This window comes from Haemaphysalis longicornis, unplaced genomic scaffold (genome assembly GCF_048455015.1).
Source record: "Haemaphysalis longicornis isolate Haplotype H1 unplaced genomic scaffold, Haemaphysalis longicornis Haplotype H1 scaffold_3, whole genome shotgun sequence".
NCBI classification, from domain to species: domain Eukaryota; kingdom Metazoa; phylum Arthropoda; class Arachnida; order Ixodida; family Ixodidae; genus Haemaphysalis; species Haemaphysalis longicornis.
In genome coordinates this window covers 231,625,962-231,652,515 of record NW_027526335.1, presented here as the reverse complement: position 1 = coordinate 231,652,515, position 26,554 = coordinate 231,625,962, and the positions used below count along the sequence as shown (strand labels likewise).

At 48.0% G+C, this 26,554-nt stretch overlaps 1 protein-coding gene across 1 annotated transcript in view; it reads left to right on the top strand.

The window, feature by feature from the left end:
- The window catches only part of LOC144176045 (venom metalloproteinase antarease-like TtrivMP_A), a 258,958-nt gene that overhangs the window by 17,915 nt on the left and 214,489 nt on the right, over nt 1–26,554 (top strand). Inside the window, exons 3-4 of the mRNA XM_077705165.1 lie at nt 14,466–14,555; nt 18,972–19,095. Of these exons, the coding sequence (XP_077561291.1) occupies nt 14,466–14,555; nt 18,972–19,095 (214 nt within the window). The remainder of the gene's footprint in view (nt 1–14,465; nt 14,556–18,971; nt 19,096–26,554) is intronic.

Sequence of the window (26,554 nt, the reverse complement as noted above, 5' to 3'; positions counted from 1 at the left end):
TAAAAAAAAAAACTACTTTTCACGTTTCATATGCTCGGGCAGCAGGTACATAGAACGTGAGAAGAGAGTCGGCAATCAAGGATGTGAATGAAAGTAAACAAAGAAAACAGGTAGCAAAATGTCCTAATTGTGAAGTGCAGTTGAAAAATGTAGTAGCTAGCAGCGTGAAAAACAAAACCCGGAGAGGCAGCAGAGGAGAAAAAAAAAATACAAATACATATGGTGTTTCACTTATAAAGTTCGCCACAAATGTCCGTCTAGAAGTAGCTGTTTTAAAATGAAAGTCCAGTTGGGGTATTCCCGTTCACGAGAATATCTAACTGCGACGCCCTGCTGAAACAGCGAACACATTATGCACAGTATCCAGAAAATACAAAACGAAGCACCGCCGAGGCACTGTAAAGGTAATAAATAGAAAGTCACTGGGTCCAGCGTAAACACTGCTGCCACTCACTGTCACATGGTACACGCGATAAAAAAAAACGATACCACGCTGAAGAAACGCACGAATTGTCCCAGGGAACAGGACTCCAGAGAGAACACGTGTTTCCTGTCATGTGCACACAAAACACAACTTGAGGGAAAAAAAAAAAAAACACACGCACTGGAGAGCCGCACAGATCACACGTGACATGTTGGGCCGCAGGAATGCCCAGGCTTGTGGATGGTACGTCGCCGATGAAGGACCATTGGAGACACACCGGCATCACACGTCGGGTAAGGAACGGGAAATGAAGTCGACGAGCTCGATTAGGATCTGGATGGCTTCAGAATTATCCAATAGATGCCGAAGGTTTGGCGGTTCAAGTGGTGGCCGCACGATGCGAAGCAGTCGTTGAATGTATGATGACGTTTTTGAACACTGCGTCAGATAGTGAGAGACGGAAGTGGCGGCCGCACCGCAAAAGCACAGGCAGTCCGGCGTAAGTTCGAGACGGAAGAAATAGTGAGGGAATCGGCCATGTCCAGTTATAAGGTGAGTAAGTTTTTTAGACGGCGGAAAAGCAACAGGCAGATTGAGAACACTCGGAGTCCAGCGGAATAATTCTGTGTCACTGTTGTTCGATGACCACGCCTCCTGCCACAATAGGCGACCTGCTTTCAATAGCGACGAGCGGACCATATGTTTGGATATTTTCCCGCACACATCCTGTCCTCGCGTAGCAGCACTTCGCGCGACTGCGTCGGCGATTTCGTTTCCCCACACGTTAGAGTGCGCTGGCACATGGTACAAGGCCAAGGAGACCGAGTTCGAGAGCAAGAGAATGTCCTGTTTCAATTGATGGATTGTGGAGGACTTATTGAAAGGATTGTTGAGTGCCAGAAGTACAGAAAGACTGTCAGAGTATATATTGACAGGAGAGGAAGGCCTATTGTCCAGGAGGAACTCGATGAGTTTTTGCAGGGCTATCACTTCAGCGTCAAAGGATGTAGTGGGAGAAACTAAACGGAACCTTCTTACGGCGTGCACGCGGTCAGGCCCGTTCAGAATGACAAAGGCTGCTCCAGCCGCAGTGGGTGTGTGGGAACCGTCTGTGAAAGCGTGGAGAGCGGAGAGATGAAGTCGCTGGTTCGCCTCCGCGCTCGTCAGGCGGCCACTTCGGACACGAAGACGTCGCGCAGGGTGAGTGGCGAGACCGATGGGAAGGTCTACGTCGGCAGGTCTGAAGGAAACCGAGTGGAATGTGATTGATTGTCGATGATGAAACAGTAAAAAGATGCGCACAGCGATGTCAAGGTGAATGTGTAACGGGAGCGCATTGGCGATAACCTCAAGGGCTGCTGTCCTCGTCGTGGTGTAAGCTCCCGTGATCGCGAACAATGATGACCTAAGCAATGAGTGAGCTCGAGCTTTTAAACTATGGTGTTGATTTAAGTGCCACCAAGCGGGAGCGGCGTAGGAAATTGCAGGAAGGACGACCAGATGATGCAGTTGACGCAGATGAGAACGGTTGACGAGGGTGTGCATGCGTGCAAATCTAGTGAGTGAACCAGCCATTTTCTCAACAATTGATTTTAAATGATTGGTGTGGGCCACAAAGGTCAAGTGGTTGTCAAATACGACTCCTAGCAGTTTCATTTCGGTGACTTGCTTGAGGGTTACACCAAGAAGTCTGATGGTAGGCTTCCGTATCGCACCTCGGTCACCTCTTGAAACGAGGAGGCAAGAACATTTGGAAGGGTTTAGCCTTAGCTTCGCCTTCTCTGCCCAAGTAGTAATCTTGGAAAGCGTTTCATGGGCAGTGGCTTCTAGTTGACGGCGCGTGCGCGCGTGAATGACGATAACCGTGTCATCTGCGTAGGCCTGTAAATACGTGTCTTCCAGCATGGGAATGCAGAGCATGTCAAAAATATAGGCATTCCACAAAAGCGGGCTAATGGGAGAACCTTGAGGAGACCCCTTTGTTGTGAAGTGGGTAATGTTTCCTGAGAACGCCTCGTAACGAACAGTGCGCCCATCAAGGAAAGATTTTAGCAGCTCATAGATGTTTCTAGGGCAATTGTGTGTGCGAAAAAAGTACAAAAGTCGGGGGTGCCAAATAGTGTCAAATGCCCCAGCGAAATCAAGGGATATAACAAGAGACAGACCACCATGGTCTCGATGGTGTTGCAGACGGCTACGCAAATCAAACAAAGCGGTTGTTGTGTTGTGTCCCAAGGTAAAGCCATACTGATGTGGATGAAGGAGCCCTGAACGGTGTAGAAAATAGTAAAATCGTGAATTTAGCATTCGTTCTAGCAGCTTCCCAATCATCGACGTAATGCATATTGTCCTGTATGAAGAAGGCTCCGTTGGCGGAAGTCCAGGTTTCAATAAAAATTTAACGTGGGCTTGCTTCCAGTGAGGAGGAAAATAGCCAAGAAGAAGGCAAGAGTTGAACACGTGAAGCAGGAACGAAGAGATGTGGTGAACAAGAAGATGAACCATGGGAGTGGTGATGTTATCAGGTCCCGGAGCAGAACCCAAATTCAGTTTTCTGGAGGCCAATCGCAACTCATCCAGAGTAAAAAGCTCGTCGTGGACTTCCGCGTGGTATCTAGTTGTGGCAATGACGACCCTCAGTGCTTTGTGGGCCAGAGTGTCGTCTTCATGGCAATCAGAAGGGAAGTGAGTTTTCAGGAGGAGACCTGCCGACTCTAATGTGCTTGTTGTCGACGTATCATCCGGTAAGTGCAGAGGGGATAAAACAGAAGGTACTCGGTGCTTCCGAAACGCGGCTTTGAATGGTTGCCCGAACAAGCTCTTGCGGGACGCATCTGCACATGCCTGTCTTAGGGCCTTGTCCTTGGCGATCTGTATGTGCTCTCTGTAGGCGGCGAGACTCCTGTAATAAACAATACGATGATCTGCCCGCAAGAGTGGATCTAGTCCTGAAATGGGGTTCCAGTTCTGCGATGTCCTCGATATAAATGACTGAAAACATGTGTTAATGTGGAAATGTATAATTAAGAATTCATGCCAACGATTAGCACCTCTGGAAACGTAAAATAAACAGGGTACTAAAGTAAAATTTGGAGGTATGAAAAAGCACGGACTGAAGAAGAACTTGCTGCAGGGTGAGCTGGCGTGAACTGTGCGACATGGGTTTAGTGCTAAAAATAGACGAATACAAGAAAGAGGACAGGACAGTGCCTGTCCTGTCCTCTTTGTTTTCTTCGTCCATTTTTAACGCTAGAACCGGGTCGCATGCACTGAGTTTGGAAACTGTCCTGAGCAATGCTGTTTTAAAAATCCTGAACACACCTCCACAACAAAAATAAAACCACTCAAGCGTGCACGTTAGTAGCCCTTGCTGACTTAGTCATTCCGAATTTATCATGGTCAGCAGAGCAAAACAGCAGACACAAAATTTTACCGCGGACCCTGTACACGAAAATTCCTCTTGACCGATATCATGTGTTTACACTTTCCACGCAGTGGGACTTCCTTAGTAGTTCTTCAAACTATTCTGTGCGCTGAATGTTGTAACGGTCGAAGCAATAGGCCTTGTGCACATGTGCTGCCCTCTTTCGGAGCGATATGTAGGCCTCTTTTCGACTCCATGTTAAAGGGTGGCGCCGGTCACCTTGTACGTGTGCTACACGTTCGTTTGTTCGTGTCGTTCTGTATCGCTGTCCTCGTCGTGCTGCTTGATCGCACATAATGGCTGATGAACGGTGTGCGGACTTGACTGCGCGGCCACGGTTCCCGTACGACTTCGCGGAGACGTATTATGCGTGGCAGCAACAGCCGGGTTGGGGCCACCAAAATCTCAGTGGCACCAACAGCGAAGTAACAAGTTTGCCAACAAATCGAAGAAATCATCATTGCTGAAATGCTGTAATTCACCAAAACTGTCTTCAACAAAGCGAAATTTTCGGACGTAATAGCTAACTCTGAATGGTCGCCTATATAGTCAATTAAGTACGCCGAAGTAGCGTACCCCATGTTTTCATCCATTATTACCACATGTTTATCCTCCTCTACATCAGCTGTATTAAGCCGAAAGAAATATTCCTCATCACGAAACCCTTGGTTAACCCAATCTCTGCTAAAGAGATGCGCAGCAAGGATAACCTGTATGGAAAAACGAAGAAACAGCCGCTTACTTTTACCCTTAAGGCTCGCTACAAAAAATTCTCGTACGTGCTTGGCGTACTGTTAAAAAAAGCCAACCGTAAATACTACGAAAAACAGACAGCGCAAACTGGCCATAATATTGGCCATAATGGTCATAAACTGGCAATAATGGTGTCCGGCACGCGGTGCTGGACACCAGTGCGGTGACCATGACTGTGCAGGAGTGTGTGGCAGTGACGCTACGGCTCGTGCCGGGTGGTGAGTTGACTGTGTGCGGTGTGTATGTGCGCCCCAACCAACACTGGGACTAGAGCCTCCTGGATCGGCTGGTGTCCCTCTGCGCAGCCCGGCATCTCCTCTGTGGTGACTTCAACGCACATACACTATGTGGGGTGATGGCCGGACTGACACACGCGGAGAACACCTGTGGGACACCATGCTGCGCCTCAACCTGACTGTGCTGAACACCGGTGAGTGCACCTTTAGGCGAGGCAATACCACTGCCATGGTCATTGACCTCAGCCTGGTGTCAGCCGGGGTCGATGCCACCTGGAGGCGGGAGCCCAGCACCTGGGGCTCACACCACTACCCGCTGCACATTGCACCAACCGGCAAGCCGGACAGGCGACCCACACAGCATCACGTCACCCACAGGGACCAGTTCCGGCGCTGCTTTGCTGAGGAGGACCTGGGGGAAGGAGAGGAGCTGTTCGCGGGCCTGGTTCGCTGCGCCAAGCGAGCCACGCGGAGCTGCTCCATTGCCAAGGATGCCACCACGCCAGACCTAAAGCTGCTGCAGCTGCGAGCGGAGCGGAACCGGGCTGAGAGGAAGGCGCAGCGCACCGGAGCCAGGACTGACTGGACGGCATACCGCCGTGTGGACGCGGCCTGTCGACGGCACTCCAACCACCTCAGCAGGCAGCCTTGGGATGAGCTATGCGTTAGCTCGGAAGCCGACCCACGCTGCCGCCGCCTCTGGGGCATTTTCTAGTCAGTCCTCAAGCCCCGTGGTAACCGCAACACCCTGGCAGCCCTGGCCATCAGGAGGAAGGCCAGCTACGAGGAGCTGGCCGAGCTCTTCGCGGAGCACTTCCTGCCGCCACACCAGGTAGCGGCTGGGCAGGTGGTTGCAGCGCAGGAGGAGTCAGAGGGACGACATCCCCTCAATGACGCCCCCATCACGGAGGCCGAACTCCGTGGGGCGCTGCGCTCCTGCAAGCGGAAGTCAGCACCAGGGGCCGACGGCCTCACGTACCAGATGCTGCGCAACCTGGACGAGGTGGGGTTCGTGAGGCTTCTGGCAGCCTACAACCGCATCTGGGCGACAGGGCGGCTGCCTCCCGATTGGCTGCTGGCCATCCTGTGGCCCCTCCCCAAGCCAGGCCGTGGTTGTGGGGCAGTTACGGCCTACCGCCCCGTTGCCGTCACCTCCTGTGGCTGCAAGCTGCTAGAGCGGGTGGCCTGCGCAGGATAGAGGCCATCACGTCGGAGGAGGAGTTCATCCCGGAGCAGATCACAGGCTTCCGGAGGCATAGGGCTGCAACGGACTCCATTGCCGACGTGGTGGCAGCACTGGAGCATGCCGGGGCCACCAGGCAGGTGGCTGCCCTGGTGCTACTAGACGTCAAGGGTGCCTGCAGCGCCCTTGACAACCTATCTTGACAGCGACAGCCTTGACAGCGACCTGCCTTGACAGCGCCCTTGACAGCGACAACCTGCAGCGCCCTGCAGGTTGTCGATGGAGGAGGCCGTGGAGGCGATGGAGGAGGCCTGGCCATGGAGGAGGCAGGTATCGCGGGCAATCTGCGGGGTTTCGTCGAGGCGTTCTTGACGGGCCGCACGGCGCGGGGGCAGGTGGGCAGCGCCCTGTCGGCGCCCCGGCCAGTGGACGTGGGCACCCCGCAGGGCTCAGTCGTCAGCCCCTTCCTCTTCAACCTGGTCATGGCGGCACTACCAGACTGCCTGCCGGGAGGAGGGGCACACAGGGTGTTGATGTCTGTGTGTGCTGACGACGTGGCAATGTGGGTGGTGGGCCCAAGCGGAGCTGCCGAAGCATCGTGCTGCAGCTGCAGGCGGCCCTGGATGCGGTGCTGGCCAAGCTGGTCAATGTTGGCCTGCAGCTGTCAGCAAGCAAGACAGCGGTGATGCTGGTCCACCCGGATGCCCAGTCCCGTCGCAGGGCCAAGGTGCCTGCATATCGATGGCGAGGAGCTCAGCTGGAAGTCCAGTGTGCGCTACCGGGGGCTCACATTGCAGCACTGCGTCAACTTCCGGCAGGCCACCAGGGAGCTCCGAGCCAGGGCACAGACGGCCACCACGGCCGTGCTTTAGATGGCGGCCCGGGACCGCGGCTGCTCGCAGCGAACGGCCCTGCGGCTCTACAATGCTGCGGCTATGCGTCTGCTCATGTATGGGCTACCATTGGTCACCCTGCGCAGGCCCAGCTGGCAGCAGCTGGAGGGCGACCACTGCAGGGGCGTCTGCACCTGCCTTGGCCTGCCTACAGACTCCCAGTGTGCACAGATGCTGGCTGAGGCGGGGGCATGGACGCTCCAAATGACGGCGTACCAGCGCGCCCAGGGCCACATTGACCGGCTGCGGCGGGCTGATGGAGGCAGCCCCCTGCGGCAGCGGCTGTGCACACACCGCCACTCGCGCATGGGGTGCATGTTGGCTCTGTACGAGGAGGTGGTAGCCCCCGTGGAAGCAGGCCCTCCCTCCAGCCGCCCCCCTTGCATTGGAAGCCGAAGTGCACACGGAAATCCCGGGCCTGCGTAGCAAGCGGCGGACGTCGCACTGCGGGCAGCTGCAGCTTGCTCGGGGCATCGTGTGGGGCGACCTGGATGACCACACCCTGATATACACGGATGGTTCCGTGCGGCAGGAGCAGGGTTCGGCCACGGCGGCGGCAGTGCTGGGGGAGAACACCAGGCAGGCCCGGCTGCAATGCGCCTCATCATCCGCCACGGCCGAAATGGTGGGCGTAAGCCTTGGCTTGGACCTTTTACTGAAGCTGGAGCCCCCCCCCCCCCCCCGAGCGCTGCGCCCTGATGTGTGATTTTCGAGTGGCCCTACTTCGGATCCAGGAGGGCGACCCGCGCTCCCTCCTGGTGCGGGCCGTGCGGGACAAGGTGGCACGGCTGGCCCAGCGTGGGACTCGCACGCGGCTGCAGTGGGTGACAGGCCACATTGGGCAGGAGGGCAACGAGAGGGCAGATGAACTGGCCGCCGACGCCCACGAGCTGCCCCCTTCGCACACTGCAGCCCACGCAGCTGCGGATGGCGCCCGCCTGCTGATACAGCGACATGTACGGGCCCAGCACCCGGACCCGAGGTTGGCCGCTGGAGAGGCCCCACTACCCGTCCGGGCCACACGGATGCCCAGACATCAACGCTCGGCTGTCCTGGGCCTACGCGTGGGGTGTTGCGGAAGAATGGAGTCCGAAGCCACCGCAACGACAGAATAACTGTATTTCAATCACATTGACTTGCTTGTCACTACTTTCATGGTGTCCGAAATTTCCTCTTTCTCATATTCTTTTTTCCCTAGCGTCCTCGGGCCATGTTCTCTTCTTCCTCTCGATTACTTTGCTACGCGACGCAATAAATTCAACATGGGGTGTGTGTGGACAGCCGAGCGAAAACACCGCCTAGCACTCATCGATGACCCGTCGTGCCAGCACTACCGGGCGGCTGTCCAGACCCTGCCACATCTGGTCCTGGAGTGCCCCCAGTTTGTGGCAGGGAGGACCGAACTGTTGGCCGCCGTCGGGGGAGGGGCTCGGTCCCTCGAAAAATTTCTGCGGCCACCAGGCAGTGCCAGAGAGCGGGACGGAGTCCATGAGGCGCTGGGTTCCTACCTGGATGCCTCAGGACTCCTCCCGGCTCTCCGCTTTCTCCCCACATAAACTAAACATTGTGTGTGTGTGGGTGGTTTTTTTTTTTTTTATTGTCGTCGTGTTTTAGTGTTTACCTTGTATATATTATACATATATGTCCTGTTAGACCTGTATATTTGTTTATATGTAACCTCTCCTTCTCTCTATCCTCCCTTTCCTGTACAACTGTTTGCCCCATTCCCTACACCCCCCACACCAGCAGGCGTTCCGGTGTCCACCCTTAGGTGAGACAAACTACGCCTGCTGGTGGTCGTTCCTTTTCTTGTCAACAATAAATCCATTCATTCATTCAACCCTTCGCCTTGATAAAAAACCACACAATTCGCAGTCTCTGTTTATCTTCCCCACGTCACCAACGAAGGGCGCAGCACAATACTTAATATCAAAAATACTAGTCCCGGTTTGGATATTATTTTGCCGTTTCACATCAATTTTTTTTACTACATAGTCCATTTCTTTGCGCACATTATAAACTTTCTTTTCAAGACCGGAGCCTTTCCAAAAGAATTAAAGAGAAGTAAAATTGTCCTGGTTTTAAAAAAGGGCAATAAGACTATAATAACCAGCTACCGACCGATCTCAATTATGCCTTTTTTCGGTAAAGTCGTAGAAAAATTATTAGAAAAGCGTCTTTCCAGTTATCTTCAAAAATGTAACCTACTATCCCCGCGACAGTTTCGTTTCCGACCTGGATATTCAACTAACATTGCTTTAGATGCTTTAACAGATATGATAAAATCTAAAATCGACGAGGGGAAATTTGTTGCATCGGCTTTTATATAATTCACTAAAGGATTTGATACCATTGACCACAACACACTTTTAAAGAAATTAACATTTTCTGGAATTACTGTACCTCCATTAGAGTTACAGTTACATAGTTGATCGGGAGCAGAAAGTTAGTATACCGGGCGTGCTTTCACCTACAACAGTTAATAACATAGGCGTTCCGCAAGGATCTATTGTAGGGCCAATTTTATTTCTTCTTTATATTACTGATCTTCCCAACTGTTTATCACCCATCAATAATGGCCTCTTATGTGCTGATGACACGACTGTTCTCGCTTCTGATGTAAACCATACTAATGTCATACTAACGATGTATACTAACGTCACAGGTCAATAATGACCTCAAAAATATCATCGAGTGGTGCGAAGAAAACAAATTATGCATTAATCCACAGAAATCACATTATATGGTATTCAGCTCCCCTAACAGAGTGCGGTGTACCATTTCTCCGGTTTACCCTAACACACATGCCATGTGCCCATCACAACACTGCAGCTTTTTAGCTGTTCAATTAGACCCATGCCTCAAATTCACTTTTCACATTAACTCGCTAAAAACAAGACTGCACATGGTATCAGGGTCCCAATAAAAGTCCGCCATTACTTTTGGCCACAAACTCTGATCACACTAACTCTCATCACACAAACTCTCATCATGCCTTCATCCACAGTCACTTCAATTGCAGTATGGTGTCTTGGGGATTAACTTACCGCTCTCGTGTAACTCCTCTGCAGAATTTCCAAAATCAAGCTTCCTGAATCATCACACGCAGTTCCTAAAATGCTCACGTTACACCACTTTTCTTGCAGCTAAATCATTTACGCATAGACCAGCTCATCAAATATAACTTGGGAATCACCGCATATCTTTTAATTAAAGCTCCTAGTCTCTTATATGTGATTCACGTTGATTATTTACCCAACCAAAATGTAAAGCGGTTTTAACTACAGAATAATTTCATGGTACCAAAAGTGCGCACAAATTACGGCTTACAGACTGCGCGATTCAGTATCATAAAATTTTGGCACACTTTCACCCCCACTGTAAAACTGCACTATCGCTTCGACGTTTTAAAATATTACTGCGACCATACATATCTGAACAATCACAAGCCATTTAACTTCCTGTCTGTACATTTTGAAGTGTTAGAGTCGTAGACATCCATTTACATCGGTGTATGCAGTATGTTTTGTATTGAAATGTTTTCTCACCTTATTCCCAGTGTTTTGCCGTTTTTATGTGAATTAAATATGACTTTACCGCTAACTATTGTAAAATATTTACTGTGATTTTCTTTGTTATTTTTTATAATTACTCTTGTATTCCCTCCGTTTTCAGAATAACACTGATCATAGCTTTCGATACTGCTGAGTATTTGTTTCTACTCGTTATATTACAAGGGGTCCCATGACAGTACTAAACTCAGGGACCCCTTTTTGTATAATATTTTTTCACATACTGTATATTTTGTTACGATTAATGAACTGACACTTCACTGAACTGAACTGAACGAACTCGTTCGGGCCGTCATAATGTCAAATGTGGGGACCCTCTTTATGGCAACCAGCCATGCCTAGCGTGCTTCTTCCCCATCAGGAATGCAGAGGAATGACACCTGAGAAAATAAAATGATGTGAAGATTGAATGACAAAAAAAACTAGTCTTTTTAACATGTTTCCTTCACTGTAAATTTGTGCCAGCTTATAATAGGAAATACAATATGATAGGTTGATCTTTTGAAGCTCTTAAAAAGGAATCTTTCCTAAAACGAAACGAATATGACTGTGGTCCCCGCAGAGAATAACTTGGTCAAAGAAACAGCCCCTTCCCCACACTCTGGCATTCACCTTCTTGTGCTACCTCCTATCTGCTCAACCCAGCGCTGAAAGCGTTGTTCAAAAATTATAATAGAACTGATCGCATAGCTAAAGCATCCAAACTTAGGCGCGTATAAATGTACCCAAGCCGAGTATTTTTCCCTCTTTTCATTTTCGAGGGAGCGTTTTTTTTTGCGCGTGGCGTATTTCCTGCCCTCTTGATGTCTAACTGCACCAGGTAATCACCATCCATGGCAATAACTATCACACATGAAGAAGTGGTTGGGGATTTATGCGACCACTCGAGCTCGTTATTAATGCGAACCGTGTGTGCTTACATCACGCACGAAACCTACTGCGGCAATGTCTCTTTGTCGTGGGCGCATAAAGAACTAATTCTTGGGAACAGTACACACGATGCCATGAATCGTATGAGCTATGTTTGCCCTGATCTCAAAGATCATATATGTCAACATAGCGGTTGCAATCTCTCCGTTCAAGCGTCAGCTCACATTTTTGCCTTCCGAAAAGTGCAATGATTTTACACGCCGAACAACCACCGCTAACATACCACTTTTAGACAAACGAACGTAGCTGTTCCTTCCCTTTAAATCGTTTTAGAGCCTCACGAAAAGCAAAAACGCCCGTGTGTCCGAGATTTCGGCGCACGTTAAAGATCCCCAAGTGGTCAAAGTTAATCCGGAGCCCTCCACTCCGGCGCGCCTCGTCGCCTGCGTTGCGTCGTTGCGTCGGCGCGTTAAACCCTACAATCAATCAATCGTTTTAGAGCTCGATCTAGTTCGCGCCCATCACGGCAGTAGTAGCCCGCAATCGCCGCTGCCTTAGCGCAAAGTAACTGGCAGATTTCGGATAAGCAGGCAGTTTTTTGGTAACACCTTTCGTATCACACCTCTCGTATCACACCTTTCGTTGGTAACACCTTTCGTATTGCTTCTTATGATTGTTGCATGAACGAAGGTAAAACCGGTAGGATTCGCAGCGCACGCGCCACTATTGCAACGTCCACGCCACGATCGTTGTGGCATCGCGACCACACACTGATTGTTGCTTTGGCTTCTAAAGTACTTTCCATTCCTACTTGAGTGTCCTTGTTCGCACAGCATGACACACAAAAATATGCGCGAATCCTGGACAAAACCACAAGCCAGATCCCCCCACACTCTCTGGAGTTGCCTTCTCCGCTTTCCGGCTCAACCATTGCACGAGAGGGCAGTAGATTTCGCAGAAGGCGTATAGTTGCAAGCAAACTGTTTATTCACGCGGGAGAACCTGTGCTCACAAGCAAGATGGTGCATGAGCTCGAGCAAATCTCTCCCCTTCTTCTTTTCTCTCTTCTTCCCACTGCTCGCCCTGCTCACCTTCGTCATTACTTATTTATTTTTTTTTTGAAAATACCTTACAGGCTCTATTACGGAGCATAGAGTAAGGCGGGTACATCGGAAAGAATGCTAGTGGGTGACACTTATGCCACAATACAAATCAATACATTGGAACTAATAACAGTGGTTGCCCAAAGAAAAAGAGGGGTTTCAACAACAACAAGAATTTCATAGTCGCAAAAAAGCACAAAGAACAAAAACAGAATTGAAGGAGGTTATACAGTGCTATTGAGATAGATGTATCATTAATTTCTCGGGAAAATTTTCATGATTACTTAAATTGACAATGACGTCGGGTAGGTCATTCCAGAGTGCTATGGCACGAGGCAAAGCAGATGAATTGAATGAATTTGTTTTTCCAACGATGCGTGAGATGCTTCGCTGATTGTGTAGTCGTTTAGACATGCGCAATGGTAGTGGGAAGGGTGGTGGCCTGGACGCGTGAATATATTTATGAAGCAAAGACAGGAGGGCAACTGTGCGCCGTATTTCTAGATGCTGTAATGAAAGGTCATGTTTTATTTGTGTGACGCTCGAGGGGCGACTGTAAATGCGTGAAATGAACCGTGACGCTCTCTTTTGCACAGCTTCTAGCTGGTTAATGAGATAGGCTTGGGAGGGGAACCATATGGGTGATGCGAATTCCAGCTGTGGGCGAACAAAGGTTAAGTAAGCTTGTTTGCGGACGTTATTTAGCGCGTTCCGTAGGTTTCGACGTAAGTATCCTAGTGTTCTTGATGCGTTTGCAGATATGTAACTTACATGTGCCGCCCAAGTAAGATTAGAAGTGAGATGGACGCCGAGGTATTTATACGAAGATGAACGTGATACGTTGGAATTATTTATGTAGTAATCAAATGCAACAGTTAATGTTTTTCGACTAAAGGATATTACTTTACCTTTAGATAAATTTAAAGTCATTTGCCACGCACCACACCAGTTGTTAATGAGATTAAGGTCTTTCTGGAGAGAAGGGTGGTCATTGGTACTAATTATAGAACGGTATATAATACAATCATCAGCAAAAAGCCGTATTGACGAAGAAATATTAGATGGAAGATCATTAATGTAGATTAGAAAAAGGAGTGGCCCCAAGATGCTACCCTGAGGCACTCCGGAGGTGACATCGGCAATTGGAGAGGAAGAGTTATTAACCAGAGTGAACTGCTGTCGAAAAGACAAAAAGTTACGGATCCACGATAAGGTTAGCGAATCTAAACGAAGTTCTGTCAATTTTGAAATCAGACGGAAATGAGGTACGCGGTCGAATGCTTACGAAAAGTCCAGGAAAATGCAGTCAGTTTGTAAATTATTATCCATATTGAAGTGAAGATCACTGGTAAACTCGAGTAACTGGGTGTCGCATGAAAAACCTCGCCTAAATCCATGCTGATTCTCAAAAAAGAAGTTATTGGTTTCTAAATGACAATAAATGTGCGAAGAAATTATATGCTCAAGCATCTTGAAGCAAATGCATGTTAGTGATATGGGGCGATAATTTTCTGGTGAATATCTATTGCCACTTTTAAATAAGGGAACTACTTTACCTATTTTCCAATCAGCCGGTTTCTGCCATGCCAAACTTCTGCCATGCACTATCCCCAAGTTGCGTACGTGCTACTAATGGCTGGTGCCTTCCAGGCGCTTGCCGCCAAAGCTGGGGTGAAGCTTACGTTCAGTTCAGCTCAGTTTATTGTAACCGATAACAATAATACAGTGCATGGTGCTTGATAATACAGAAATAGCATGGGTCGTGGCGAATATATGTCGTGGAAATATCATGGAGAGGCGGTTTTACGCGGTTCGCTTATAATATTCCAAGCTTTCAGAAAGTAACATAGTGTGCTGTTTGTATTCAGCAGCTAGAACAAAGTTTTTATTTGGAGCAACATTTGTTGAAGTGACTTTTTTCGTTGCCAGCAAAAAAGTAACTGGTTTTGTTTGGCGAATTGCACGGCATGTCTAACCGAATGCTCCCATTTGCATTTCCCTCCGTAGCTTGATGGCGAAGCACTGGAAGAAGGCCTTTATCATGACTCCAGAGCTCTAGCTTCCGTCATAATTTCCGAAAAAAACGGTCTTGAAGTGGTAAGGCATGATCTTGCGCCTAGCAGATATTTTTATAATCAGTATAATATGGAGCCCTGGCTAGGGAGTTCGATGCATTCCTCTAATAGTAAATTTAAATGTTTCGTGACTAGTAAGTGTGGAATTCATTGGGAATTAAAATATAACGAGGACAAGACGAGCGATAAGGCGAGTAACAACGAAGACAATTCTGTTAATAAAAATAATGAAAAGATATAAATGCTTGATCAATTTGGTAAGCAAATGAATGTGTATATTCGAAATGTTATAGCGGGGGATTTATTGCGAAGATTTCTTTCGGCAGAATTAAAGAAATTTTAGAAAGCTTAAAGACGGTCAAGTCACAAGCATACTAGGATGTAAACAGAAACGTTGAAAAGTGAAATAAGAAATCATATATAAGTATCCTATGCCCGTTAATGCAGCAATCAAAAACCAAAACGTCAAAGCCATTCCGGAGACTTTACATGCTGACTGTGTGAAGTATTCTCTGTAAACGTTCACTGAAATTATTCCGAGAAGGTACAACATCTTGGCACATTACCGCTTTAAACTAATAACCTTACCGCCTCCACGTATCAGCATGTCTCAGGGAGACTTGTTCATCTATCGACAGCTCCAGACAAACACATTACAACATGGTATATACTACGCTGAATACATCCGATATTATACACATAAATAGTAAACTCTGCATGTAACCATGCAATCTCTACCACATGGTGTGGGAGGGCCGCCACACACCATGCGTTGCCCCATATCCAAATCCCTCATTTCGCTGACCAGCTCCCACCCCGATCATAAACAACATCTGGTAGACCGGGCGAGACAGGCCGCCAAGACCGAGGTCGTCGTGGACTAAGGAGGTGCGTGCCGCACCTGGCGGTCAACCAAACAACTTTGCCTGCTCTATCACGGCCTCCGCGATCGGCTGCCGGCGGCGCACCGTTGCTACGGTGCACCGCCGGCAGCCGATCGCGGAGGCCGTGGCTCTATTAAACGTTTATTGCTCCTTGTCCATGTGGAAAACTATAACTATGCGGATTCGTCCTGTGGTCGAAAGCAAGGTTGGAAGAACACAACCTTCCAGAGAAACACAATGCATCAGAGCGTCTTCAATGGGTGGCAAAACTGAAGCATGCTTGTAGAAATTCCTGCAACGTGGAAAAGAAATACTGATGGAGGAGTGATCAAATATTTTAGGATCCGAGTAAACATCAAGGATGGTACGAGCGCGCCATATGGTATGTCATTAATTACAGAATATGCCTATTGAGACGAGGTTACATTATGTTTGCGTTTTGTAACTTTACATTTTTGTAGACGAAGCTGTTTGCTCTGTTCACTGTTCTTAGCCGGTGTTTTTCGTTCCCTGTGTATATTGTACACCGCGGCGTTTATTTTGTTTTTATTAACAATGAAGCTATTGTTGGCCGGGGCTTTGATGGGACGAAAAAAGGTAACGTGGTTGCAACGATGTGGAGAGGGCCTAGCGTAGCGAGAAGGAGAACAAGTGCAAAGCACATATGCAGCATGTTGAAGGAATGCTCGAGGAGACGTTTATATCGGCATACCTTTTCTGAACTTATAAATTTGGTGGCAACGTTATACTTGTCAATATTGTTTAGCAACAAATACAAGAACACTAAGCATATTTAAAGCACGACTTCAATACATAAGTGACATCTGCATTGTTTTTTTAATTGAAATTACATCCATTCATTTTCGTGACGGCAAATAAAAAAGTATGCCATAAAAAAGTGCTCCATGTGCCCCCTCATGAGTTCAAAAGTAACAAAAGGTTGATGGCGCGAGAAGCGGAACGCGGCAAAAATAATTTGGTGTGACCGGGAACCTATCTGCTGGCTTTGAGGAGTTCTATGAAGCTGAGCCCTGCGATTAGGGAACACCAGGCAGCTTCGCTGTTAGCATCAGCGTCCGCGACCTTTGGTTAGTGAAGCTGATAGTTTTATCCCATTTTTTATTCCACCTCCTACTGCTTCTGTTATTGTTTTACTTGTATGAAATCAATGGTTGTAACTTTGCTTTTACCACTGGATATATTTGATATTCCAACAAGATCTTTTTTATATTCTGGTTGTGTCATTAGTTTCTCCCCTTAGTAATGGTTTCTTGCTGCGGGGAGAACTGAACTATGAATTTTTGTGTAGGCGCAATAGCAGCACACGCTTCAGGTTTTCTATGGTGTTATACAACAATTGTTTTAATATATATATAACATAACAATTGTTATAATATAACAATTGTTATATAACAATTGTTATTCGCTCTATGTATGTAATGGGTGCTCGAAAGCATGCCGTTGGAAGTAAAACCAACGCTCGTTCTTTCACTCCTATTTTCTCGTTTGGCCTCGCGGCCAATATTTTACGATGGAGATGACCGGCTTCATGGTGATTGAATATTTTGCGGAAAAGTATACGTTCCGCCCGTAAGATGAAATAGAGGGTGGACGGATTAGAGGCGAAGGTGGTATATATGCTTTGCAGGAGTGAACAAAGTCTGGAAAACGCCACGTCCACTCTTGCAGTGTGGGCTAAGGTGGCGTATACGCCGTACCCATACAATGACGAAGGGCTAAAGCAGCTGGTGCTGAAGAGTGACCTGCTGGAATGTTTGTTCACGGTGTGTGTTTATAATGCCAGGTGGCGAACTGTGAATAACTAAATATGCAGGTTTGGCGTTTGGTAAAGCTCGTAGAGTTACATTCTATACCGCAAGCACCATAACTTGGTCCTCAATGCAGGTGTCTTCTGGTCTCTAGAAGAACGGCGTTGGCGCCGAGAGATCGACGAGTGGGAAGGAAAGCCGGGTGCCTGTCTGGGTACAGGCGGCCTAAGGGGTGTTTGAAAGTACGCCCGCATACCTATTTCTTAAATGATGACATACGTTTCGAAGGACGGCTGCACTCATTCCAAACTCCGAAAGCTGGAATGTTGCGAATGCCAGCACACCAAGGAGCCCAAAAAGGGGCAGTGACTTGTACGCAGTATACGTCTGTGAAGAAAACTAGTCTATGCTCCGTTTTCATTCACAGCATGGACTCTAGAGGGCGCGACAGCTGCCTAGTAATAGAAGCGTTACTATTTTCTCTACATGGGTTGAATATCAGCGAACTTCGTATATTTCAGCTTTGATATTTACGCACACTAAGCAATGTTTCATTTTTTACCGCAACACCAGGAGGGGAAATAATATCGCAATTTTTTGCCCTACATTGGGGTAAAGAAAATCACTTTGCTTCGCAAATATTTGTTTTGTTTTGCGGCAGTTTCGTCCTAATCCATTCATTGTAAATTTCATTCATTGTCAATTCGATTCATTGTCAATTTGAAAGTAAAATTTTAAAGCGACAGAAGAACTTTTTGATGCTTGATTTTCGCATTAAAACACCGACCACCGACCTTTCAAAACATAGCTCTCATAGCCCACGTGTGGCGTCCGAGCGTGCAGCTTGTTGCAGTTCTGAAGTTCTGATTTCAGAGCTGTAAAGGAGCATATGCTGAAGCAAGGTTTCCACAAAGCGCCTGGCATTCCTGGCTTGCATCAGTTCAGGCCATGTGAGCGTAGATAAGGGCCTTGGCGGTCGTTCTAAGTCCATGAGGTCCTCCGAAAAAATAAATGGGGGCAGGACCCTGCTTGTAGCTCGTACTCTTCGCGCAAGTGTTAGCCAGTCTGTTTCTCCAAAGTGTGCCCCAAAAATTCAGGAGAGATAGTTCGCAAGCTTTTTACCAAACCTATGCGCTCTGCCTGCCTACAAACTGCCGATGTGTGGCTTCGCAATAGAGGGAGAATGAAAGGTACACGGAACAACGAATGTGCTTGCATTAAAACAAATGTGGGGTTTTCTTGACTTGAATGATGGAACGTAGACCCGATTTCTACAAAAGTAGTATACCAATTTATTGGCCCTAAGCGGGAGGGTGAGGGGGGGTATCACCTGTGATGGTCTGATTTGGTCAGCACGTGTGGTTGGCCTTCTAAAACTCCAGTATTTCTTTAGACGTTTTGTTTCTCCACTAGAGATTTCAGGGTCGATGAGGTGTGTGTCCTATACATCCTCGACAGTATGTATACATCCGGGCCCATATTTTGTGTAATGTTTTACAAGGAAGCTGGTTTTACCGTTACAAGCACCTACACATGCGATGATAAAAAGATTAAACAAAATTCTTAAAATAGATGGTATAAGTGGCCAACGGCAAACCATTTACGAAATCCTAGCCCCCGTTTGCTTTCAAATAAATGTTTATCAACTGCGTGTTACACACACAGTAATTCATATGTAAATCACCATTTTGTTGTTTTGCCGCAAATTCAAATTCGTTGTACTGCGATCTTTATGCATCATAATTTTCAAAACCCGCAGCAATGACCTCAATTTTCGTCCTTTAGGAAGGCATACTAGGTCCAAATCTGCGAATCAAGCCATTGGTTGGCCAAGAACGAACGAGTGAAGGCCAGATCAAACATGTCCTCTACGAGTACGATGATAGCAGCGTACTTCGTGACGGGAAAGGTGAGGCTTAAGAAGTAGAGTGATGTGACACCCAGCTGACCTGTGTCAAGGGCATTTCTGAGTGCATGCTACTCGGCCCCCATGCTTCTCCAGTCCGCAGCGTTCTCTACACCGACACAGGGTAGGTGCGACCAACACCACTTAGAACCAGAACTACGGCAAGAAGTTTGCGAAACAAGAGCAAGAACCTCGAACGCTGGCCAACCGAGCCTTGGTAAAGCGCCGGAGGATGTGCTTCCCCCCTGGTTACCAGGCAGGTAGTTGCGGTCTTTGCATAGGTCGACGATTAAACTAGATTGACCGTTAAAGAAAAGCCTTTATTCCTCATGGTATTGATATCTATAAATTCTCCCACACCTATACATCGATGCTACAAGACTTCACAAAGGCTCCCTTTCTCGAGAATCCTTCGAGAAAATGAAGGAAGCTCGCACTAAGGTAGCGAAGCTGCACGCAACTGTAGCGTTTTAGGTCTATTTCGCCTCGCCGCTGTACGAGGGACCACAGCTGGATGGTCGTCTTCCTTTATCGTCCACAGTTCTGCGCCGCCAGCGGCCTCGTGGCCTTCCTACGTGGCGCGCGCTTGTTTCTGCGGCTGCGGCTGCAGCATCCTCGCGTATTTACGCCACGTCCCCCGCAGGTGTCCCTCGCACGTCTCCTTCCCATCCTCGCCTATTAAATGCAGAGTATTTCAGTAACTCACGGTGTCACCCGCGTTGTCCCGTCGTAGTCCGCACCGTCGTTGTCCGCACCCCTCCCCCTACACTATATAAAAGAAAATACTATTCGGCGCCAGGTTTCGATCCCTCGACCCTGCGGGCGGAACGCAAAGTACATGGTGCTCTACCCACTGCGCCACAGAGCCGACACAGAATGGGACGCTATGAACGCGCCTTTTATCGTTGACTCATTCAAATTACTGCTGACGAGCGCTCTCTCGTCAGCAGTTGCCACAAGTGCAACAACATTAAAGTAACGCAAACTACTTAACGTCGTGCGCCCCCGGAAATGCTCTGCATTTGATCGTGCCCCTCGCGAGGGGGATGTTTGACGCTACCTCTTGCAAGACGGAGTGCAACCACCGAGAACAAGGTCCCACGAGCGGCGCGCGCTCCGTGGACCGGTGGCGCCATCTGTCAGCTGCGACGCGAACTACCATCAAGACAGTCAGAAAACCGAACGCGCGAAATACAAACTGGGCTTTAACAAAAGAACGCTGTTTTAGCTGCATGTTTTTGACAGTGCGCTCGCTGCCAGCGGTCCGCTCAGCCCCACCGGAGCGTGAGCAGGAGAAACACGTTTAGCTAAGCGATAACCGTATCTCCCTCGGGGGGAAATCATTCGGGTCACTGGTCGTGCCCTGTGTGTGTGTGCAAACCAAGGCATCACCAGAAAGGAAATATAAGAACTGATATTTCAGTCACGGAAAATGCCGCGTTTATTGCCTGCTTCGCCATTTTCATATAATACAGTCGCTGATAAGATATGAAGGCCTCGCATATTTTTCTTCATGCGCCCCGAGTTAAAATGTTTCTTTCAATTTTTCTCTCCCCTGCCGTCTATCTGTCCCTGTTATCGGGCCGCTGCTCCGTGCCGGGTGCTTGCGGAAGGGGGTGTAGTTTGACCTCTAGCGCTCGCAAAATTGGTCACCCACGAAGACTGCCCGAGGTAACGTAGTGTAGCTTGCGGTACAAAAAATGTCTACTTTCTTCTGATACAAATTGACTGGCGATGACGATACTCCCTAATGCGATATTTGGGCGGAGCAGCAGTGCGCTGAGGCAGCACTCACTTGTGGGTTCTCTCGACGGCAGCTATGGTGAGCCTCTGCGTCGGCGGTGCGAAATGCGTCCTAGGAAGGGACCGCGAACTGCGTCTTAAGCATACGCACATCATAGTCACGCTCACGGCCCCCTCACGTTTTCACCAAGCGTCGCGCCGTTGAGCGCCTCGTGCGGGCACAGCATAGTGCACCCTCCACTCCCCTCCCGCACACTTTCGGAGAGCGGTGGCTCGCGCCCCCACATCAAAGCGCCCTCCCCTTGCAGTTTCGCGACGGTCTCCTCCTTTGCTTTCTTTCGTCGTTCACTTTTTCTTTCACTCTCTTTTTCTGCCATCGTTCACTCGGTTCCGCCGCCAACGCGGCTAAGCGCAGAGACGGCCGCAAAGGGCTACGCCCTATTATGGCGATTTTTCAAAGAATGAGTGTTACTTATCGCGAAATCCACCCATAACGTTATCACAAATGCTAAAGGGCGAAAACGACACGCTTTGGACATATACCTGTAGAGCTTGTGGTGAAAACCCAAATCGGACACCTCCTCCCACAAGCAGAACTCGCCAAACCTGTTGTTACCGCCATGCCGCATCGCACCCTAAATACCCTTCTAGTCATTTGGTAAAAAAAAAATTCATGTTACACAGGCAGCTATCATTGCAGGAATGCGGGACCAGGGAGCAATTGGTGCTTGTTGGATACAATTAAAATTACCAATTAATCAATACTTCACGTGTTTTATTGGCACTGTCGACCACCGGCAAACTTGCCGAAGAAAAGAGTGCTCCGGCTGTTGAATGTGTCCATATCTTTGAACGCTTTGATGGCGCTTCGATTTTCTAAACTATGGCCCTGGCAATTCAGCCCGCCTGGGGCGAAAACAGCTGCGAAGAATACGGCGAATAGAACCACCCTTCAAATAACTAAAACAGTGAAACCACAGTGTCCAAAGTGGCGCGACCTTCAGTCTTGTGCTGCTTCCAAAAAGGGGAGAGCGAATAGTTCATTGAGTTGCCAATTGGAGTTTCTAGGTATGGTGAAGCGTCCTTGGGCTCTGGCGGAAAGGAACAAAATTCGAGCCGTTTTCCTCTTTGAAAGTGGATGACGAGCCGAGCTTCTTAGGACACGACATATACGCACACAAAATGTAGGTAAAACGTAGGACCAAATTGTTTTTCTCTTAGGCATGAATATGTGCAATTTATAAAAACGGTTTTGCGTCCGGAGTGGAATAGTAGATGCAACTGTTCAGTTTTTTCTAGAGCGCCCACTGAATGCGTGCACACCTGCACGGCGAGACTAAAATATCCGCAAAAATTCAGATGATTCTCTACTAATGCGTGGCATTCTTATGGCACATGTCTAGAGTGTAACTTTTTTACAGCCCAATTGTTTGGTTTTTCTAAATTCTGTTCCACCAATTGTCTCCATTGACGCTATTTCAGCTAAACCTGGATGTAACGAACCTCTGTGTAAGGAAACTCCTGGATTTAGCAATTTTTTTTTCCATTCCCCGTTCCCAACCCCATTAGAACCCGTGTTTTTGCGACTTCTGAGTAACGAACGCATTGTCAGGTTAACCTTGATATAACGAATTCGCTATGCTGATGAGCCATTGTTTTTTGCACTTTTTAAAAAATACGCCAGAGAAATGCACCAATTTAGCAGTCGGTAGGTGATAGGCCTGCTTGGCGACGTGTAGTCGCGCGTTTTCACTGCATTCTGGGGTGTCGGTTCGTCGGTGATGAGTTCTGCTGCAAGAAAGCGAAACATTTTGTCTTTGTAAGGTGCAAGCTCCTAGATTCATATGCCGCCTCTGCAGGTGACAAAGAACAACATAGCCGCCCGGTACAGTATCCAAGCTAGCACCCTGCCCAATTTTGAGTGCTTAAAAGAGAATAGAGTTCGCGAAAAGGCGTCCTTTGAGCATCAGTTTCGTCCTCAAAACGCGTTAAGGAACCGAAAAGTGTCGAAGGCAAAAGTGACTTATACGTTCCGTTTGTCATTACGAGGAAGTGACCTTGCGTACAAGTGACTTATAAGTGACGCTGCTCCTCTGGAGTGCAGTGTTGTGACTAATCTCGTGGGAAAGAAGTACTAGGCGGAAATCACGCAGTTTTCCAGTATGAAATAAATCCTTAATGGGTGAGTTCCCCATCACCAATGTCTACTAGCACTATGGTTTCGTTTCTTCTTCATTCGAGTGAACCTGAACCAGATGATGATGGTTGGATGTTAATGGCGCAAGGCCTACTGGGGCAAATAGCGCCAGAACAATGGTTATATATGAGAGGTGAAACCGTAAACACTAAGATAAGTCAGCAAAACGACAATGAGCATGGCTGGTGTATAGGGCCAGGGAGGATCATGCGCAGTATGAAATTAAGTCTAAAAATTTAACTTTTAAATATTTAAAAACGCACTTGATGAAAAACATGGGATCATCAGACGGGAAGAACGCTGGGTGTAGTGGGACGTGTAGTCTGTATAGTAGTGGGAAGTGTTTGCTTTGTGTTGTGTGAAGCGCTTTGCATTGAATCAGTATGTGAACAACGGATGGGGCCTCTCCACACCTGCTACACAGAGGTCTTGAAGACCCCGTGAGCAGATACGAGTCTGTGGCATGTGCCCTATCCGTAACATAGCAAGGGCAACTTCCGTGTATCTGTTGCGTGTGTCACAGGTGTAGGGTCCCAAGCGTGGTTTTATAGCGTGTAACTTGTTATCCGTCTGTTCTCTCCAGTGTGTTTGCCATCTGTTGCGAAGTTAGTGTCTGATGTGTGGCTTCATGTATGTGTACGGCACTGTTGCTATGTCCACTGTATTCAAGAGTGTAGCAGCAGTGGGCATTTGATCTGCGGTGTCGTTCCCGGCACTTCCAGAGTGCCCTGGAACCCAAAAGAAAGTTATTTGAAGGTTTGATGCATATGCATACAGGATATTCTTAAAAACATGAGTGATGAAAAAATGTTTTAGAACGCTTTCCGGATGCAAGTGCACGTACAACGTTAAGACACTCCCTGTACACGATATATTTTAAAACTTGAAGTTGGTCCATGTGGTTTAATAGCATTAAAATACCGTATGCTTCCGCTGTGAATATACTGCTACAACGGTTCATTGTTTTACTGACATGAAAGTTTGGCCCATGCGCGGCACAAGCCACAGCAGTTGCAGTCTTGGACGCGTCACTGTAAAACTCTGCACAACGGTACTTATCCTGCGCTAACAAGAAATGTTGCAGAATCGCAATTCTTGGTGACCAGTTCTTGTTAAATTGCATAAAAGACGAGTCACATGACACAGGGCAGAGATGACATGGTGGAATGGAACCAATAATGGGTGTCTTGTGGATGCCTGAAAGCGATACTGCTAGCTCAGAAGTTTCTTCACGCATTTAGAGAGGAAACGGCATGTAGATTGATGTACGATTTAAAAAGAGGTGCTGTGAAGATGCATCACAAATGGTCGGAGTAGAAGAATTATTTGTCATTTTTTACGCATATAAAACGTCCACGTACACCCTCTGTTGATCTAGTGACCATTTATTGCATTCTACATACATACTTGGACAGGACTAGCGCGAAAGGCGCCACATGCAAGGCGTAGCCCCAAATGCAGCACCAGGTCCAGCATTTTTTAGTGCCGTTTTTGTTGCACACCTATATACGACACTGCCGTAGTCCAAGGGAGACCCCACTAGGGCGATATAAACACACAGAAGTTGCTTGTCTGCACCATACGACTGGTGAGAGAGATCTTTAAGAATATTTGTAGTTTTATGCATTTTTGCTGAAGATGTTTCATGTGTGGAACAAATGTTGGTTTGTTATAAAATATTGCACCTAAAATTTGTGGTGCTTGTTAACAGGAATTGAAACACCATTAGGAGTAGTATTTTGCTCCGGATGGATCCCGCGCTTCCTGGAGAAAACAACGCAAGAATTTTTTTCCATTCTTGTCTGTCCAGCTGGCAAGATGTTTAACACCAAGCTGGACCTAAAGTTCACAGATTGACATATTACATGATTTAAAAGACATCTGCACGTCGTCTACATACATAGAGTAAAAAATGGTAGGTGGCAATGCCATACCAAGAGAGTTCATTTTAATTTTAAACAGAGTACAGCTTAGAACTGCACCTTGCAGCCGCCGGTTTCTTGCAAATGAATCCTTGACAAGGCATTACCAACTCTTACGCGAAACGTTCTATCAGACATGCAACTATCAAGGGTGTTTAGCATATGGCCAGAAACACCGAAACAGTTCAGGCCACTGAGGATCCGGTAACGCCAAGCGGTGTCATAAAGCTTCTCAAGGTCACAAAACACCGTTGCGCAAATCTGTTTGTGAATGAAAGCGTGCTTGATGTATGATTCAAGGGCGGCAAGTTGGTCATTCGTGGATCGCCCCGCCCTGAAGCCTGCCTGGCAGCCCTCGAGAAGACCATTGTACTCAAGAAAGTGCACCAGTCTCCTGTTTATCACCTTCTCGAGGAGCTTGCACAGGCAGCTTGTAAGGGCGATGGGCCGATAGCTAGCGGGAGAGGAAGGGTCCTTCCCCTCCTTCAGGAAGGCCACTATGATTGCCTCCCTCCAATACCCTGGAAGGCACCCCCAAAGAAATATTTTGTTGTAGAGGTGAAGGACTGTTATAAGTGCGTCTGCGTGTAAGTGTTGTATCATAGCGTGTGTAATGTTGTCTGCGCCTGAAGCTGAAGGTTTACAAGTACTGAGTGCGATATTCAGGTGTTGCAGGGGGTGTTGTAAGATGAAGTCGACTTATTACTATCTCGCAAGGACTTCTCGCAGGATGTTTTGTGTTTTATGTAAGTGTTTGTGTAGTATGCTGAACTGGACACATGTTGGAAGTGTTGTGCGAGTGTGTTATCCTGGTCTTGCGATTTGTCCCCTGTTGCACAACCAGGGGCAGGCTGCTTGTTTGCTGTCTTTTGAGTTTTCGTATACGTGTCCAGAATTTGTGAGTGTCGGTGTATGAGTTAATGGATTGGACGAAGGTGCGCCAGCTGTCCATTTTCGCCTCACGGCGCATACGTTTCCCAAGCGCTTTTGCCCGTTTGAAACATACACCCCACGCCTTGTTCTGGGCCTCTCGCGCTGCCCTGCAGTCCTCGTTCCACCAGGGCCGTTCCACCAGGGAACCGGAAGCGGGGGCGTTCTGGCAGCATCGAGGATGGGGGCTGTGAGGAGTTTGGCGGCTTCGTATACATGTAAGTATGCTATGGCTGTGTGCGGTAGTATAGATGTATCTGAATTTACTCTAGTTTGCTTTTGATTCGTTACACCTGTTATGGGAAGATGGACTGCATGGGCCTTTACCTATATATATTAATGGAGTGGGGAAGTGGTCACTACCATATGAGTCCGTGCCCACGCCCCACTCAAGACAAGGAAAGAGAACTGCTGAACCAATTGGCGGTGAGCACAACCACGGGCGGCGCTGCGAAGCGCGCCTCCGTGACATCGGCCTAGGGATTCGTGTATTTGTCGTCTGCTTCCCTCGGGCTTGCTCTCGCTGGTGTTTCTTTGCGCTCTGTTGACGTCTGATGCATGTGTGCACCAGATGTTGCGTGTTCGTAACCTTTTATGATAATAATAGACTTAAAATGACCCGCCGCGGTGGCTCAGTGGCTAAGGCGTTGCGCTGCTGAGCACGAGGTCG